Consider the following 18,026-nt stretch of genomic DNA (forward strand, 5'->3'; position numbering starts at 1 on the left):
CCGCCCTTACTTCTTCCCAATTCCCCTGCACCTAGCAGTAGAGTTCCTCAGGCGCGCACACCCACGGCACTCGACCTCCGCGTGGTAGTAGGTAGAAACAACACGGGAGGGAGTGAACTCGACCTCCGCGTGGCAGTTAGTACGTGGAAACTACACGGGGGGGAGTGAACTCGACCTCCGCGTGGTAGTTAGCAGGTGGGGACAACACGAGAGGGAGTATGAGCCGCCGCCGCCGCCATGCCCTCACTTCTTGGCACTCCCCCTGCGCTTGGCAGCAGAGGTGCCCAGGCGCGCGCCGACGGCACTCGACCTCCGCGAGGGAGTCGATGGGACAGCACGGGAGGGAGTAGAAGCCGCCGCCGCCCTGGACCGGGGGGTGGTGGTGGTGGTGGTGGGAGCCGGGGTGGGAGCCGGGGCCGGGGTCTTAGCCACGGCAGCCGGCAGCCGGGAGGGGCGCGGGCGGAGGGCCTTCTTCTTCTCCGACTCGGGTGCGGCGGAAGAAGAGGGGGCAAAGGGGGAGGCCGCTGGAGGGGCCTGGCCGGTGGGGCTCGGGGGCTGCTCGAGGGCAGGCTGGGCAGCAGCAGCATCAGCATCAGCAGCATCAGCATCAGCAGCAGCAGCCGCAGCGCTCGCGGCCATCGTGGACGACGAGGACTCGCCGGCGTCGTCACCTTGGTAACGAGCCAGGGTCTCGGCCCAGCGGACGGACCTCCTCGGTCGGGCGGCCTGGGACCCAGAGGCCTTCTCGGGCGAGACGAAGGGGTCGTTGGCAAAGCTCGGAGCGGCCAGGCGCGCAGGAGGCGGGATGGCGGCACCCTTGTTTCGGCGAGTGTTAGTGCGCGTCAATGTGGCGAGGTCCCTCTCCCTCCTCTGCTGCATAAGACCCGCGGTCGAGACTGCGGGCAGGTCCGCGTCAAGCGATCCGATGAGGGAGGCGGGGAAGTTGGACGATCCGGTGTAGACCACTGTCGTCCTGGGGGGAGCAACTCGCTTGGAGCGCCGTGGGCCCCCGAACGACCCCTTCTGGGTGAGGCTACCAGTGTGTGCCATCATCTCCGGGTTGAGGACCTCATCCGATGCGTCATCCTCTGCCCCCCTTCTGCGCCTCTTGCGCGTGGGCTGTGGAATAGTATCCTCAAGGTCGGGCTTCACAAGACCGCTTCCCTTCGTCAGGTTCATCTGCTGTCCCTCGGCGTCGTTGAGCTTGCGCTTCTTGCCTGGGCTGCCACTCATGCTGGTCTTGCCGGCGATGGGACTCATGTTGGAGTCCTTCTGTGTAAGCGCCTTGCGGGGGCTCTCGGGAGCTGCAACGGAAACGATTGGCGTCTTTGGCTCGCTTGGAGACTTTGGGGCGTTCTGCGGCTCTGCAGCGCTTGGGGTGGCCGTTGTCGAGCCTGACCATACCGCCTTCACCTTCATCTGAGCACGGCGAAGGAAGTTGTGCAGCACGTCGAGCTGAGAGTCTTCGCCCGAGTCGGCAACCTGGGCATCCACAACCTGCGGCTGAGCCGTGGCCTCGGGAACAAGGTCCTCATTGGGCTCAACCTCTGCTGCTTCAACGGGCTGCGGTATGACCGAAGGCTGCTCGACAGCAGCTTCGTCCAGGGTCATCCTGTCCGGTGTTGCTGCATCCAGGTGCTGTCCTGTGGCCGCATGAGAGTCACCATCGGAGTGTCCAGCAGGCTGTGGTGAAGCCGCAGGCTCTTCGGGGTTGAGCGTGTCAATCACGGCAGACTCGACGATGGTGGACTCGACAGTGGCGGACTCGACAGTAGTGGGCGCGACAGTGGACTCGACAGTGGTTGTTTCGACACTGGTTGTCTCAACAACATCGTCCTCTACGGATTGAAGAGGAGTGTCAGGGTCAGGCGACATGCGTGCTGTCTCAACAGTCGTCTCCATAGCCGACGGAGGGCCAGACTTTGGTGAGTCAGGCACTGTCAAATCGTGCGAAGGTGAGTTCGTGACAGGCGAGTCAGCCATTCGTGGCTCAGTCGCAGGTGAGTTGGGGACAGTAGTGTCGACCTCAACATCTCCCGTGGTCGACTTTTCGTCTTCGCCAGGCTGACCATGACCCTTGATGCGATCGTAAGCGCGATCATCCTCGTCAAAGGGTTGCGTGTCATCTGATGCAATGCTGTCGCCGTCGTCAATCTTGTCGTCCTCATCAGCTTTGGCGCCCTCATCGACCTCATTGGCCTCCTTGGCCTCCTTGGCCTGTTTGGCCTCTTTGGCCTCCTTAATGGCCGCCTCAACGACCCTCTTAGTGGCCTTCTCAATTTCGTCAACGTCGTCAATCTTGCCGAATGCCATGTTGGCCCTCCTATCGAGATGATTTCTAATCGAATCACAGATATTCGGAATGCCGTCATAGTCCTTGAAGGCTACATTGCACATTGGCAAAGGCGCTGGGGCGACGGGTGTAGTGTCCGGTTCAGTCGCTGGCTCAGGGTAAAGCGTCCTCTGTACCGCCGAGAATTCGCTTGGCACGTCCGAGATGGATTCCCACTTGGCTGTAGAGGTGTGTTGCCCATAGCGAAGCATGGCAGACTTGATCTTTCGTCGGGGGTTGTGGGAAGGTGTCTGTCCGAATATGTCGGGGTTGCTTCCCGCATCAAGGTCGAGAGTCCGTCGGAGTCTCGTGCGCGGCGGCTCGTCTTGGCCGTCCTGCTCCCCCTCCATAGCCTCGGAATAGCTGCGGCGACGCCCGCTGAAAGTGGTGGCCACCCAGGTGCGGACTTTCTTAAAGGACGTCATCTGGTGTGACCTGTCACTGCGTCGTGCATTGTCGAGGGAGACACGTCTCTTAGTCTCGTGCTCGGGCTCGGCGTGCACTTGCGTCGGCTGGTTGAATACAGCCACAGCAGCTGGATCAGCAGCGGGATCGGGATGCGAGAGTCGGCGGCGGGCCGGGGTTCGTTGATCGAGGTCGTCATCCTCAGCCCTGCGCTTGCGGTCGCCGGAAGTGGTGGTGCTGGATCCAGAAGACGCGGGCGGCGGGCATTGGAAGTGACCGCGGGTGTTCGTGATCACGACAGGCTCTTCAGCGCCAGGCTCGGAAGGAGTGGCGGTGCTGGATCCAGAAGACGCGGACGGCGGGCATTGGAAGTGACCGCGGGTGTTCGTGATCACGACAGGCTCTTCAGCGCCAGGCTCGGAAGGAGTGGCGGTGCTGGATCCAGAAGACGCGGACGGCGGGCATTGGAAGTGACCGCGGGTGTTCGTGATCACGACACGGGCGTCGTCGCCCTCACCGTCGTCCGCGACGACGCCTGCGGCCGTGGCAGACATTGTAAAGTATTTGTCCGCAGCAGCAGCCCACCTCTGTTTAGGCGCCTTGTACATCGGCTGATACTTGACTGGCACACCGGAGGGCTCCTTAAACTCCTCCGAGATGGTGTCCAGTTTTGTAGGCACGAACTTGGCGCGGCGGCTCTTGCACGGCCTCTTCTGCCTGACGCGAGCGCGACGGCGGTGCGCGGCCGCAACCTGCTCAAAGAAGTTTGCCTTCTTGGCGGCTTTCGCGGCCTTGTCGGGTTCGGCAGGTTTTGTCTCGAAGGCGATGAGGGGTTGGCACTCGGCGAGCATCTTCTCCCAAGTGGGAGGGGTGATGGGCAGGCGAGTATTGCGTCGCTTGCGGGGCACAGAGACCAGCTGGGTTGGGTCGTATGAGGGTCGCTTGGTCGGGCGCGCGTTCTTGCGAAGGGCCTGGTTGGCCTGGGCGATCCTCTCGTACGCAGTCTTGACCTGGACTATTGCAATCAATTGTTAGGAGCGCGCAAAGCTGAGAGTATCATGTCGGGTGAGCCACTTACGTCGAGCTACGGCGACGCGTCGCTTCATGTACTTGAAGTTCGCCGAGTCGTGCTCGTACTTGGGGTCGAAGGTGGCCGGGCCATAGACGCTCTTGTAGTTGGTTGTCCTGGCACGCTTTCGCCCGCCAACTCCCTGGCTCTTGAGCTCGGCCACGACCATGTTGTATTTGGTGTCGACACTCCTGCCAGGGACGCGCTTGTAGACGAGTCCACTGCGGTGGCTCAGGATCGCAGGAGGAACAGCGATCCGCTCCCATGTGTGGGGTTGGTAGTTGCTGGGAGGCATGAAACAGTCGGCGGCCACGAACGTACTGCACGGCGACGCGGGGGAGTTGGTTAGCAATGGCGCGAGACGACTACGGAGTGCCTGGGCAGTACACCAATTGAGGCGCGAATTGATGGAGAACAAATGGAAGACTTACGTGTCCCTGAGCCATGCCATCTCGCCTTTTGAGACGGCAACCTCCCAGGCCTTGGTGGCCTCGGAGGGTTTGCGCGACATGGCGGCGCGCGCAGACGCTTGGTTGGCGCTGCGATCAGCTTGGCGGGTCGAAAGTAAACAAACGTTTGGAGGGGCAAGCGACTGGGGGGGGAAAAGGGTCGCAGAATGCGTATTTTGATTAATTGGAGATGATTGAAGACAAAGAATAGTCTTGGGATAATCCTTTGTACTCGAGGTGCAAAAGATGCGGGTGGTGTGTCGCGATGCGCAAAGTCGAGTTTGGGTCGAGTCGCGCTGGGATTGTTGGGTTGCGACTTGGAAAGTAGGAAGATCGGCTTGGGGGAGCTGGTTGTGGGTGTGGTCTAGGAAGTTCGAACCCAGTCGGAGTGAATGTTTACTTTGAAGCTTCGGCCAATCAGAGAGCTCGGCACTTGCCGGGGGGGCAGGGGGGCAGGCCAGCGCGGGGGGCACTGCGGCAGGGGCTGCACGGGCCACCTAAAACTTTGGCTCTCAAGCTTGACAGACACAACGACCGCAGCAACGCATTGCACTCATTCATCCATTCACCCATCACCCATACGCGCCCCAGGCACTCCCCCACGCGACGCGTAACCTCATCCTGCTACTGCTACAAGTGACCCTCACGTGCTCAACCTGCGAAACCGATCCACCCAGAATTGACGCCCTCGCCGGGCAGAGTCGCAGTCGGTCGCATTCACCATGCCCCAAAAGCCCATGCGCTTGCCCCCGTTGAGGGTCTTGCGAGTGAGGAACCCGAACAAGCAGGAGGGCAACCCATGCGTGCCGATCATGTCATCAGTCTTGGGTAAGTCGAGGGTGGACGCGAGGACTTGGCCGTGCCCTGGGTATCTCGAACTATGGCTGGGACAAGGGAGACAATAGTGGCAGCGTGTGGGCAGCCTAGGATCAGACTCAAATGCCAGAATCCCATCACCCCATCATCCCACAGCGACTCGACACGAGAGCAGAAGACTTCAGTGGAACCGACTGGGCGGTCATCGAAACGACAGCACTCCGGCACGAGGAGCATGCTGGTGAGGGCGGTTCGTGCTTGAGCTTGGCCGTACCGAGGGCACACAAGCAGTGCTGCGCTGGGGGCTCGGGGCTCTGTCTGGCAGTGGCTCTGGTGGCTTGATCGAGGATATCCAGCCTCAGTGTGCTTAAGCTCGTCTAGGAGCGGCCAAGTCGCTACCAAGATCATGCCATAGGGAGCCACCAGGACAAGCGTCCAGTTGCACCCAGCCTCTCCAAAATAAACACTCATTCGAAACCAGTCCGCTGACCACGACCGTCATACAGCATGCTGGGCGTCAGCAGGATACCAAGCGGCCGGATGCGCAGTTGTCGAACAGGCATTGCGCGAATGCATGGACGGGCCGAAGCCACCGCCCGCGGCCAAGAACAACATCAACTTCCACCTGTCAAGATTCAAGAGATACCTCGAGGGCAACACCAAGAAGAAATAGACATTATGCACAAGAACAAGCATAGACACGGGCATCGGTTTGGTGGCCGGCTACAGATGGGCCGACTTGCTGTAGAGGGATCACGAGGACGCCAGCCACGACGGGCGCCGCCCAAATTGTCCTTGGATTCGGGACGACGCGATGCGATGGCTCCGATGGTCGAGCCGCTACATGGCAGGGCACATTCACCTCGAAGGGCCAAGGGGCGAACCCGGTCAACATTGGTCGAAGTCTGACACAGCACACTGTGGGCGCATGAGATAGGATACGACTGTTGCTGCTTGACGGACAGCAGGAGCCAGAAAGCATCTTCGCATTATCGGCCGGCGTTTACTAGGAGGCACGGGAACACCAGCCTACCAGCCCAGGCTCGCAATCATAGAATTGTAAGGATATGTACAAACAATCAAAAAATGCAAAGACATTCCCCGGTCGACTGGCGCAACCCTTCAACTCCAGGCATACCAGGCTCAGGATGGCCGCATTCAACCGCCACGTTTGGGGGGTGCCCGCGGCCTAACGGACCAGTATGCCCGGCGTTTGAAGTGCTGCCGTCTAACATCATGAACGTCAGGTACATGTGTGCTCATTGTGCTCGTGCTACTAACTGCCAAGAAATCAGCGACACTACAAGAGACAGGCCCTCGAGATGGAGGAGCTGGACGAGATCCTCGACGCCTGCGCCACCAAGGGCGACAGGACGACCAAGGACGGCGAGGCGCCCTTCGCCTCAACGTCGTATCGACTGACAACAACAAGAACGGGGCTGATCTGCCACGGCTCAGCAGGGCACCTAGCCCCACCGTTGGAGTCGCGGAGCGTTATCAACGGACCCGTTTACGGGTAAGACTCGCTCGATGACCAAGCTCGCGACGGCGGCGTGTGTGACGCGGCTCGTGGAGTGCGGGTCCGGTCAGGCCAGATGACGACGTGCGGCCCGTCGTGCAAGCTTCAATCCGACCCGTTGCTGCGAAGCTCTTCATCATCAGCGGCGACAGTAAGAACATATCGCCCTCCTGTTCTGGAGGGATGCTCCAGGGACCATCCGCCTCGGGTGCACGTTGGCAGGTGAGTCAACTAAAAGGGCCCGAGTCCCCATCCTCAAGGAAGACAACGCGCCCATCACGCTGAGCAACCTGCTCATACACACGGGCTTGGCTACGCGAGCGGGAACCCAGAATACGCGCAGTGGGCAGAACATATAAACTGGGTGCCCGAAGAGGAGCTCCGCGGCGCCCTGGCTGGTTGGGAGCCGCCGCTTGAGTTTCCTGTCGGCAGTGGGTGGTAGGTACTGCAGGCCTGCGATGGACTGGGCCGGGCAGGTCGTCAAGGCAGTTTCGGGCAGGACCCTTGTAACCTTTGCAGACCGGCGAGCTCCGGTCGAGTCGAGGACGCGTTCCCGCCGCTTCGAACCGGTGGCCCAAGTTCATGACGGACCTTTTCCACGACGGGCTGGTGCCTGATTTCGCGAGGGGGATGTCGCTGGACCACGGCATCAGCGGCGTCATCAACCTGGAGGGCGGGGCCGAGAGGAGGAGGAACGGCAGCTTGATGTGGGGAGGGCTCTTCGTGGCGACCCTCTGTCTGGGATCGGGGGGCGAACGCTCATCACGACCATCCTGCCGCAGCCCGACGCTGCCGTGTCGAGGGGTGTGAGACGAGCTGGAGCGGGCAGTCTACGGCGATTTGCACCCGTCTCTTGGGTTGATCACTGATCACTTGGGTCTTCAGCGTTGAGTCGCCGGGTCACGATTCAGCTCACAATTGCCTCGGCATATCCAACCATGTCGATTCATGCATGGCCTGGTGTCTCTCACGCCGTGCAGATGTCACATCATGCAAGCACAGCCAGAGAGTACGAGCAGGTCGCATAACGGTCTGCTCGGCTGCTCGGACTGCTCGAGGGGGGAAGGGCAAGGGCGACAATGCCAGACTGGCGAGGCGGCCTCGCCTCCACGATCAAGAGAGAGGCTCATGGCCAACCGTGTTTCCCCAGTTGAACGATGTGGGGTCTTCATCTTCTTGCTTCACTCTCTCCCCTATCTACAGGGTACTGTGGTGCATAGCGTACACTACATCTCTCTCCACCAAGACCGACGATTAACGCCTACTCAGGCCTCTGGATCTACGGCGCCAGGCCAATACCAAGAGGTCTAGAAAGTCTCGCATGACACCCTGCTGTGGGGGAGGGCATGGGGCTGGCAGGCTGGCAGGCTGGCAGGGCGGACACAAGCTGAAGCTCGCCCTTGGTGGTGCGGTGCGGCGGGCTGGTGGGCTGCCAGGATCGATACAACAGCTGTACTCCGTACTCTAGTTCTGCAGTCTGCAGTCTGCAGCTGGTGCTGCCCCTCCACACCTTCCACCGCCCTGAACCTTGGTGGGGGGGCAGTGGGGCCCTGAAACGACTCACGCAGCTCTTGGGTGCAGGAAGCTTCTGCAGGCTGCTGTGCGCTAAGCACGCGGGTGAATGGGAAGCTCTCTCTCTGTCGAGCTCTGCATGCCGGGCGGCAGGGCGGGAACCCCGCGCGTGTGCATTGGCGTCAGAGGGTGGGTCCACTGTAGCAGACACGAAGGTGAGAGAGAGCCAGCTAGCTACTGTAGCTGCCAGGTGTAGGTAGGAGAGCCCAGACCTACCTTTCATGCTTCCTTTTTTTTTTCTTTTTCTTGTTGGGCCTGCTGTGACTCCGTACCTGGCCCACCTCACGATGGTCTGCACTGGTGGGGTTCGTCTCACCGGTCACGGCCGGCCAGCCCCCTACTACCTACACTAGCTGCTAAGATTCGCATTCCGTCCAGGCACCGACCGGGTTACCGAAAGGGGTAGGTTGCGCCTCCTCTCTCACGATCCTTGGCGCCTCGCCCGGTCTGGCAGATCCTGTCCCCGAACGACTGGTGGCGCCACACCAGGGTGGGATTTGAAGAGTCAGTTTGACGGTGGATAATTGACCGCTGAGAAGTGGTGGGATTCTCAGGGACAACCAATGTCTGCTTGCAATTACGTGGCTGTCTACTTACTCTACTGGAGTTCAGAACCCCATGCTGCCCTGCCAGTCTTGGAACAAGGAGAAAGTACATGGTGTACTGCCAAGTTGGGAGTGCCGTTATGCTGGTGGGTGCTTTGAGGGACGCCCTGGGTTGTGCTGTCTTCTGAGCCCACTTCCCCAGCTCTTTATTAGAGTTCAGAATCCCAGCTTCGAAAGTAGTTCGGCGCATTGCTGGCAGGTGGGGCTTGCCAACTCGAGAGGCGAGACTACACAATGACTGCAACTGACAGATACAAGTGGTTGGTTCAGAGTCATTCTCTCTAGACTTCTATGCAACCCGCCAGGGTCTTGTCTCCAAGTCCCGCTCTTCTCTACTGCATGTGGGTGTGGATTGCGGACAAGCCAACCAAAGGTCAACCACAATTCTTTCACTGTGGAAGATCCAGGTTGAGGACAGCAGAAGCAACAGTAGTAGCATGGTGACACAACCTCGGTCTAAAGAGTAATAAATAACCCCACTCCAGTTGCAACACGAGGGCAGAGGCCGGAGGGGAGATCAGTCTGGAAACCTGGGTCGACAATTACGCGGCCTCGCCTTCTGCCAACGAGCTCAACAGCCCACAAGAGCGTGGCAGTGTAACAGCAGGAAGCTTACATACCGAGGTAAACGCACAGGATCAACAGGGGACACTCATGCAGCAGGCCAAGAACGCGCATTATTCGACTGTATAGGTGATCGTCGAGGCGGGGGGAGCTCACCCGGGGCGGTTTGCCCGCACGGCCGGCCTCTCACAGAACAATTTGTCCCCTCGCATTAACTGCAGGCGAAGGCTGAGGGAAACCCAGGGATAGATCTAACATGATCAGGTGGCAGGAGGGCTGATCAATTGCGAGGTACATAGGGGAGTTCAAAGGAGGGCCCTTGCTGTCGAGATGAAGGGTTCCAGCTGGGGAAGCTCCGGATCAGCATAGAGCCCAGTTTTTCTTACAGGTGTGCTGGTGATAGGTGTAGTGTGGCCATTCGAGATCACACAACCTTGGAAGCCTGACAAGCAGCTCTATGACAATTGGGTCTGAAGTGAGATGGTTCAATGGTTGTATCATGTTGTATGATTTGTTGGTGTGGTGTCACACTTTCTGTCATCTAATTGTATTTGTCTAAAATCCACGCAATTGAATGCAATTGCCTTCCCCTCCTCCCCGGATTCATTGGACAATCGCCCCTTGTGGCAATGCCCCGAGCAACTCCCGAATTTGCTCAGTCGTAGTCTGGCCCCGCGGTGTTGAGTCCCGGGGTTCTCTCTTCTCTTGAAGCTGGAGGCCCAGCAATCGACGGCGGGCGGGTTTTTCGTCTCTCATTGGCCAAGCTCGTCCATACGGCGATGAAGTGATTGCTTGCCATGTTTCGTGATGAAGCAGCAACAGACGGAGCATTCTCACGTCCGGCTGGATGATTCAGCATCGAGCCTGGGTATTCGGAGCCTCCCTCGCCCTCGGGCGGGATGATCTGACTCTCTCTCTATCTCTTGCTCGACGCGGCACCCATAGTATTCGTAATTCTCCCATGGCCACCGACCAACATATGAAAAGCTCTTGGTGGCCAAGCAACAGTTGCGGTCCCTGACGTTCAGCCGCAGACGGCGCCGGGCATGCGGCCCTGTCGGAAGGACGGGTACTCGAAGTTGCCCGGGCGCAGGGTGCCGCCGCGGCGGCGCATCGGGGTGCGGGCGACCTCCAGGGCGCTGACGGGGTCCGAGTCCTCGAGGACGGCAAAGTCCTCTGCGAGCTGGGCGAGCGCGGCCTGGGCCTGGGTGCGCGGGGCGGCGTTGGGGGTGGCGTCCATGATGGCAGCTGCGGCCGGGACGGCGGCGATCTGCATGGGGGAGTACGGGGAAGCCATGGGTGGGATTTGTTTTTTTCTTTTTTGGTGGTGTATAGGTGTACTTCTTGTTGTTTATAATAGTGCCGGGCTAGAGGCTGGAGTGCAGCTGGTGTGGAGACCGGGGAGAGCTGGTGTGATGAGAGGAAGATGGTGGTTGTCTTGTTGTATATTGTTTGGTCGTCGTGAGTTTGGTAGTGAGAGTAGTTGTTGTATCGACTGATGATAGGATTTCACGACTGAGCCAGACAGCCAGAGCACGACGGGAGGTGCGGGCTAAATAGTAGAGTGCCCGTCCTCTGCATTACCCAAGGGGATCACGATGTCTGGAATCTAGATTCGAGCCGAGCTCGACGGGATTCCACTGCTGCCGGGCGCCTGTCACCCGCCCCACCGGCCGCATTACTGAGCAGGCCTGCGCCGGACACGTCGCGGAATGAAACCAGCGAGCCGCTATCGATCGTACGATGGGGCCTCTCCTCAGACGACACCCACTGGGAGGGCGTCTGCACCCCTCCAGAACTCAGTACGGAGTAGCTGGCAGAGCTAGCAGCACCAGCCGCGCGAACTCGGATGGCCTAGACCTTCTGCGTCTTCTACTGGCCTGACCGGCTGCAGCGACGATCTCTCCCTCTCACAGACATCTCTCACCTCTCACAGGCGCACCTCTCACTCAGTCCCTCGGTCCGGACTCTGTGATGAGTGACTGCTCCGTCAGTCAGTCAGTCCGTCAGTCCGTCCAAGAGGTAGCATGTAATACCCAGGTATGAAGAAGGTGTCCGCGGTAAGTTGATGGGGACAACACGAAGCATATCAGCCAAGCCCACAGCATGGAGAAGAGACATTGCTTGGCGCCGATTCAAATCTGGTCACCCCCGTGGTGCCAGACACTCCCATCCATGTCTGATCGTTTGATGGTTGGGGGAGCCGCCCGGGCGCCGAACAGGGTTCCCGGTGGCAACTTTTCGGCTCACGATAGTGCACGCGCACGCACGCGCGCAAGCAGGATCTGCTGAGGCTAGAGAAACTCACGATGCCTGCGGACACGACTGACTGACTAACTCTTTTTTTTTTAGGTGGTCCTGTGCAAACCTTCTCTCTTGCTCGCCCCGTCGTGCACGCTAACAAGAAGAAGATCCCCTTGACTCATTCGCCTTGTGGCCCTCTTTCTCATCTACGAGTGCTGGGCCACGCCCCTTTTTTTTTGCGGCGCCCGCCAGTCGCCCTGCCTGGTGCTCGAGGGTGGGCAAAGCTGGACTTGCCCGCAATTGCATTTCCACATATACTGTTACTGGGCCACATGCCTGCGACACTTTTTCACCTGATCATTGACGCTCGGTTCAGTTCCCCACGATGCAGATGCAACGCAGTCACTCACTCGTGTTGAGGCCAGCGTCCGGTTCATCGCAGTCATTATTAGCAGGATGCCTTGGTGCGGGCACGGCGGCATTTGCCATCTAGTGCGGTCTGGCAGTCTGGTACGCCCAAGGCTGACTTCATCGGCGTCGCCATATTTACGTCAGGTACTCGCCGCACGGATCGGATCGATCGACGACACCTCGGGGGGTCGTCATAGCCTCATGACTCTCACCTGACGACTGGGAATGGAGCAGCAAAGGAGTCATAGTCGAAGTGAGCACTTGAGGCTCTGGGACTTCGAAGCCAGCCTCCCAGCCCGCCCCAACCTGCCAACTCACTCGTTCACCGAAACCGCGGCTTAGATAATATCTGGAGCTGTCACGCTGATGTTTTACGGTGGGGCGTCCTCTGCTCCGGTGGGTACATATATTTCAGGAGGAACCACCGGACCAGATCATGCAGGGTCTTCTGGAAACTTCACAGGATTTCTACTTGTGGGACACATCTCAACCCGGCAGCCCACCTGGGCAGTAGACTCTCGGCCGCTCTTGCTCCACCTGGCGACCGGAGAATAATTGGACCTGGTTGAAGCCAGCCGAAACCCCATCAAATCCGCTCGGAAATCCCAACTTCTCAGGTGGCAGAAAGTCCCTTCGTTTCTGCGTCCCACAGTTTGCCGGCTGAGCCACCAATTCCTGGAGGGACCTCCCATGTCGGCCAGAGGAAAACTGACAAATTTCCAGAAGAATAAGGCCATCATCTTTCAGAAGACAGTATCGGCCTTTTGTGGAAACACCGAATTCTGACTCAAAATGTGGTCTGGATTTGAGCTGCCCACCACTGGTCTCGGGCCGCAAAATGGCTCAACTTCAGAAGCTGCTGGACATTGGCGAAAGATGCACGTGTCAAAAAATGACATGAGAAAGTTTCATGGTGCATGCACTACCAAGGTAAGGCATCAGTCGATGCAGTGGTCGATACGATCAACCTTGGCTTCTGCATGAAACCTACAGAGGCGAATAATGTCTGCACGACCGAGTACCTAGGCAAGCCAAAGCTCACTCAACTTGAAGATTTTGTCGTCAGCCCGATCTATTTGTTGAGGGTAACACCGGTGTTACCGCCAGAGCGGCGAACGAATTGCTGGACACGATATACACCTAAGTATACATTTTCTCGGTGAGCGGCTGCTTTTCGGCACAAGCACTAGCATGGCATGTGCCTGGGGACAACGAAGACACTTCGTCGTGGACTTGAGTCTGCCTCAGCCATGCCATGCATTATCCCTCGATCGGGGGTATATTGGCACCAATAATACCATACCAAGAGCGAGTGCCAGTGAGTGATGTCTGAGTTTCAACTGGTAAGCATCGCAACGAGAAGACCATCTGTAGCTACTTTCTGCTCGGCTAAGTGCCACAGACAATCATGTTTTCGACAACAGTGTCAACATTAGCACTACTTTAAATACACCTACAACTACTATACTATATATCATTAGGCATAAGGGATAGTCACTACAAGCCTTAATTGATTATTTAGCCATCATCTTTCTACAGCTAATATTAAATAGGCTTAACGTAAAGAGACTGGTTTTGCTTCTATTACACATACGTTCGATGACATACATAGCGCCTTCATACGGTAGTAAACGTTCGAGATCCCGGATTTAAAAAGCAAGTGGATTATTTAGAAACTGAACCACACGCCGAGTACAAACAATACAGTTTTCAGGATTCGTGTGAGGCTTTCTTCGGGAATCGCAGAACGAGTGGAGGAAGTCCAAATCAGTTCTGAAACTGATCCACAGTATTCATCACTCCGTATTTTAAGATAATGCGAAGGTCCTCAGTTTCACCCCTCTAGCTTTCAGTGTGTCTAATGACATTCTTGGATCAAAGTTGATGACCTGGCCAGTTTCAATATTCCTGTACTTCTGGCAGGTCCGTGGGTCATCTGCCCCCATCTCGACATCGAGCCTCTCCCATCCGATCAGCGGGCCCAATCGAGGATCATTTTGGGTCATCTCGCCTGTCTCCCGGTTCAGAAACCAATACAAAGGCCGACCCATTGAACTCTTTTGCACTGGAAACCAAGGCTCTGGCAGTGGGCCCAGCAGGGCCTGGGCGTCAAGTAAAGCGTAGACAAACGCCTCGCCTACGACCTGGTAGGTTCCATCGCTCTGCTGTCTGAGTATGATTGGTGAGTCGCAGCCTAGGAAAACGCACACGGAATCTCCTAACAGCATGGGTTAGGATGATCGTTCGACGAATCTCCACGGAGGGGGAGCTCACCATTCTTCATTGCCTCTGGGCCCAGACCAATTCGTCCGTCGCCCATGGTGAACAGCGTTCTTGCCCAGATGCACCGCTCGACATGCTTCAAGAAGACGGGCGCAATAGACTGGCCGCTGTTGCCCGTACCCCCAACATCTCCAAAGTAGAAACGTTTCCATTCCTCAAGGCTCACGAGAGGGTCGAGGTAATGAATCATGTTCGGATCTTCGTGCCACCTTTCCCTGACGAACATCCCACACAAGGTGAGGCAGTACACGTCACGATCGAGAGCCTGATAAGCCCAGCTCTTGCTGTGTTCGATTCCTTTCCCGAATTCCCAGTGCCCTTTTTCCTGAACGGAAACGACCGTCCCCGCTTGCAGTCCAGAAACTTCTGCGACGTTGGGGTTGTCAAAGGCGACATAGCATCTCGAGATTCCTGCTGCGGAGCGAACAGGGAATATTGACAGTTGACGTGAAGCCAAGTTGGGGACCCATGACGGTCCGTCGATAGCACGATGGGGCCCGCATTCACAGAGAACATGCAGGCGCTGGAAAAATTCAATCTGCGCAACCGTCTCCTGCCTGTACACCTCGCCGACAGTCATCTCGTAATTAGGGGTGATCCTATCCCTCAGACCTTCTGGCATCAACCCTAGAAGGCCGTAGACTCTGTCCCGATCATTTGAGCAGCTACGGCTTTGTACTGCACGCGTCAATTTGCTGTAGGGCCCTCGTGGGTCGTAGTCTGCCAGTTGCCTAACCACTGCCGTTGCGTCTCTGTCCCCCGTATACGGAAAGCTTCTCTTCGTAGGAAAACATTTTATAGCTTTGCGCAAGTTCACCCAGGTCACGGAGTCGCTCCCGCATTGGACAATGGTGCAATGGTTGGAGAGGTGTAGCTCCTGTATGATCCACACTCTGGTGAAGTAGGGCCTCTGGCACAGCTCCATCACGGCATCCCACGTCTTTGTCTTGTACGGTATGACAGCATCGTTTCTGTACCAGTCTTTCTCAAACGCCTGCGGGGTGGGTATAACATGTCCCTCGCGGGAGATCTCGACCTGCTCGCCGAGATACTCCAGCGTCGACATCGCTAGGCTGCTCGAGTCTGAGGCCGGCCCGAGCCATACCACGACTTTATGAGCGAGCCTATAGATGGAAGTCATTATCTGGACCTGTGCGCTTCTCTCCTTTATGTCTTCCTGGTTGATACAGATGGCGTCTATCCACAGTCTTCTTCTTGCCGCTGTGAAACGCAGATCCCGCAGAGCCAGTGCTAGGTTCTCCGTGACCAGAATCTTCCTATGATCACCATCGGGACACTGTACGTATATGACATTGCGACTCTCCGTAAAGCCCCAGGCGTAAGAAAGAGCTTCGTAGTGGGGAATATGTGCGCTTCTGTCCGGGTTTGGAATGACCATCTTATCTGGCGAACTCGTAGAATCCCTCGCGGCAGGGTTTTGCCATGTTGACGCCCCTAATTCTTTGTTGAAATATATGACGCGGTCGCTCCAGGTGACGAAGGCCACCCAGCCAGTTGGGAGTGATTCATTGATGTTGTCCACCGACTTCTGTGAAAGGTCAAGCTTGGTAGGGCTCCCACAATCAGCGAGTCGCGCATGGTCAATCTGCACAATGATTGGATCTTCTTTGGCCCCTGGAAGTATGTCGAGGAGCCTTATCTCAGTCGATGGATCTGAAAGACTTGTGTACGTGTATTTTTCGATGGAGCATTCAGAAAACGAGGCCCTTGCTGCCCTCATGCGGCTTTCTATTCCCGGTATGATACCAGTTGTTTCTGACATGTTATGTAGGCTCCGCGTCAGATTCAAGTTCGTCCGAGTTCGAGTTGGGGCTGATCTCAACAGGCCGGTGTGAAGAGAGCCTTGAGGCTCAAGATAAGATGTAAAGGATGACGGTTGATGGTGTCAGACTGGGATAACAGGGTGCGTATCTAACTCCGAGTATTCACGGATACCCGTGGGTTTCGGTTTTTCTTCAATGCTACCCACTGCTGGCGTGGTGGGTACTAAAAGCCCCGCACAGCTTAAACCTCCACACACTTAGAACCTCTTCCAGGATAACATGGTAAAACAACTTCTCATAAGATAACATACCAGTTGACAAGAGATAGGTAAGCCGTAAGGTCTGCGACACCACATAACCTTTTCAAGATGTGGTGGTGATATGGTAATAACGTTAGTGTTTGTGACACTGATGAGCATGAAGTTGAAACTTTGATTAACTATCACTAATGCGTGACCATCAGAACTGGGTCTCCATCTCAGTCCCCATGATCATGTTGCGGATATTATTCCTCGCACTCCACACAATATTCTCCGTCGTCCCCTTCTCGCGCACCTCGTCCCCGTCGCCGGCGTGTATATCGCTATCCCCTGCAATCCGGCCCCTAGCCTTGTGGTGGAAGAACACAGGCGGCGTGACGGAGATGCACCTCGTGTTGAGCCCACGGTCCCCCTCGACATTCTCCTCGCCCACGGCAGCAACTGAGCGGCGGCAGAGGCCCGCCAGAGCATTGTCGAACGCGCCCGCCAGGCGGTCCACGCTGAGGTCGAAGAGCACCTTGCGCGCCCCCTGCTGGGAGAGCGCGTACGCGAAGCTGCACATCGGCGCCGCGGTGATGTGCACCCACCGCGTGTGCGGGTGTGCGTGGAAATCAACCAGGCCCGTGGTGTGCTCCGGCGGCGGGACCGTCGGGTCGTTCTCGATGACATACTTGTGCCTCATGTACCGCAAGCCCGGGTGGTCCTCGGGCTTGCCCTTGTTCTCGTCGAGGAACTCGGGGAACGGCTCGCCGCAGTGCCCGATCCACAGGACGTCCCAGTTGTCGCCGTAGGGCGAGCGCGGGTCCTTGCTGTGGCGGTCCAGAAGCTCACGGGAACCCTTGGCCACCTCCTCGAGCTGGGACCGCAGCCGCACGTCCCAGTCCATGTCGTCCTCCATGATCAGGGCGGACTCGAGGTCCTCCTCTACTATCCTCCGGATCGCGTTCATGTGGCCCCTCCAGCTGCCCAGGTTGGTCTCCATGAGCGCATGCCTGTCGATGCCAAACGGGACGGCCTTGTCGGGGATCGATTCTCCCCGGACGCCGTCGACAAAGTCTACGTGAAACCCCGTCAAGGATGCGGTCAGGGCCAACGCATCCCGCTTGTCTGTCCGCTCCGGCAGGCCGACGACGAAGATCTTGGAAAACCCCAGGGTGTCGTTGGTGACGCGGTTGATGTCGGGTGTTGATCTGCCCTTGTACTCCTTCCCGTAGAGCTTTCTGGGTGGGCGATGTGCGCCATTGTTGGTTGAAGTTCGTGTTGCTTGTGGGTATGTTGGTGCTGTGTTCGCTATGCAATAGATCGCTATTATCATGGCAAAGGCTCCCAGAAAACCGAATATCTGGCGAGTCCGCTGAGGCAGGCCACCCACGAATTGGGCGACAGAGTTCATGGCGTGGCTAGCGGAGGACAGGGCATGTATGTGACTCAGCCCCAGAAAGGACAGGTAGAAATGGATTGGCCTTCGCACGGTAGAAATGTAGGAATGAGAGGCTGGTCCTTTGTGTGTCACCTTGTCGGGAGCACCAGGGGGGACACTAAGTCTGTTTTTGAAGGGAGAAACCCAGAAAAAGACCGACCCAGCAGGTTCGCATTAGACAAAGTGGTCGTGCTGTGAACATCGTGCGCACCGCCCCACACCGAGTACGTGGGTCTATTTAGATACTGCCCATGTGTGTACTGTGTAGCTGAGCGGTAAGCAGGCGCAGTGGA

General features: G+C 57.5%; 6 protein-coding genes across 6 annotated transcripts; 2 read left to right on the plus strand and 4 right to left on the minus strand.

The window, feature by feature from the left end:
• Positions 1-243: 243 nt before the first annotated feature.
• On the minus strand, positions 244-4,317 carry KVR01_005953 (uncharacterized protein; the record flags this gene model as incomplete). The annotated part of the gene is made up of 3 exons (XM_044783975.1): positions 244-3,752; positions 3,816-4,126; positions 4,238-4,317. The coding sequence occupies 3 exons, from the start codon at positions 4,315-4,317 to the stop codon at positions 244-246; spliced, it is 3,900 nt and encodes a 1,299-aa protein (XP_044644756.1).
• A 660-nt stretch (positions 4,318-4,977) lies between these two features.
• Positions 4,978-5,744, plus strand: KVR01_006198 (mitochondrial 37S ribosomal protein YmS-T; the record flags this gene model as incomplete). The annotated part of the gene is made up of 2 exons (XM_044789292.1): positions 4,978-5,083; positions 5,578-5,744. 2 exons carry the CDS (start codon positions 4,978-4,980, stop codon positions 5,742-5,744), a joined length of 273 nt encoding a protein of 90 aa, XP_044645001.1.
• Positions 5,745-6,393: 649 nt separating this feature from the next.
• On the plus strand, positions 6,394-6,949 carry KVR01_005732 (uncharacterized protein; the record flags this gene model as incomplete). Its single annotated transcript, XM_044790949.1, has 3 exons — positions 6,394-6,587; positions 6,662-6,741; positions 6,837-6,949. The coding sequence occupies 3 exons, from the start codon at positions 6,394-6,396 to the stop codon at positions 6,947-6,949; spliced, it is 387 nt and encodes a 128-aa protein (XP_044644535.1).
• Positions 6,950-9,183: 2,234 nt separating this feature from the next.
• On the minus strand, positions 9,184-11,116 carry KVR01_005727 (uncharacterized protein). Its single transcript, XM_044785161.1, has one exon. The coding sequence runs from the start codon at positions 10,626-10,628 to the stop codon at positions 10,356-10,358; it is 273 nt and encodes a 90-aa protein (XP_044644530.1). The 5' UTR covers positions 10,629-11,116; the 3' UTR covers positions 9,184-10,355.
• Positions 11,117-13,794: 2,678 nt separating this feature from the next.
• KVR01_006274 (uncharacterized protein) lies at positions 13,795-16,052 on the minus strand (the record flags this gene model as incomplete). Its single annotated transcript, XM_044784771.1, has 2 exons — positions 13,795-14,204; positions 14,261-16,052. The coding sequence occupies 2 exons, from the start codon at positions 16,050-16,052 to the stop codon at positions 13,795-13,797; spliced, it is 2,202 nt and encodes a 733-aa protein (XP_044645077.1).
• A 460-nt stretch (positions 16,053-16,512) lies between these two features.
• Positions 16,513-17,889, minus strand: KVR01_005955 (uncharacterized protein; the record flags this gene model as incomplete). The annotated part of the gene is made up of 1 exon (XM_044786967.1): positions 16,513-17,889. The coding sequence occupies exon 1, from the start codon at positions 17,704-17,706 to the stop codon at positions 16,513-16,515; it is 1,194 nt and encodes a 397-aa protein (XP_044644758.1). The 5' UTR covers positions 17,707-17,889.
• Between the last annotated feature and the right edge of the window lie 137 nt (positions 17,890-18,026).

This window comes from Diaporthe batatas (genome assembly GCF_019321695.1).
Source record: "Diaporthe batatas strain CRI 302-4 chromosome Unknown Contig00006, whole genome shotgun sequence".
In the NCBI taxonomy this organism is placed as follows: Eukaryota; Fungi; Ascomycota; class Sordariomycetes; order Diaporthales; family Diaporthaceae; genus Diaporthe; species Diaporthe batatas.

Excerpts from the sequence above, each read along its gene's own strand:
- KVR01_005727 (XM_044785161.1), bottom strand. The coding sequence starts at position 10,628 with ATGGCTTCCCCGTACTCCCCCATGCAGATCGCCGCCGTCCCGGCCGCA.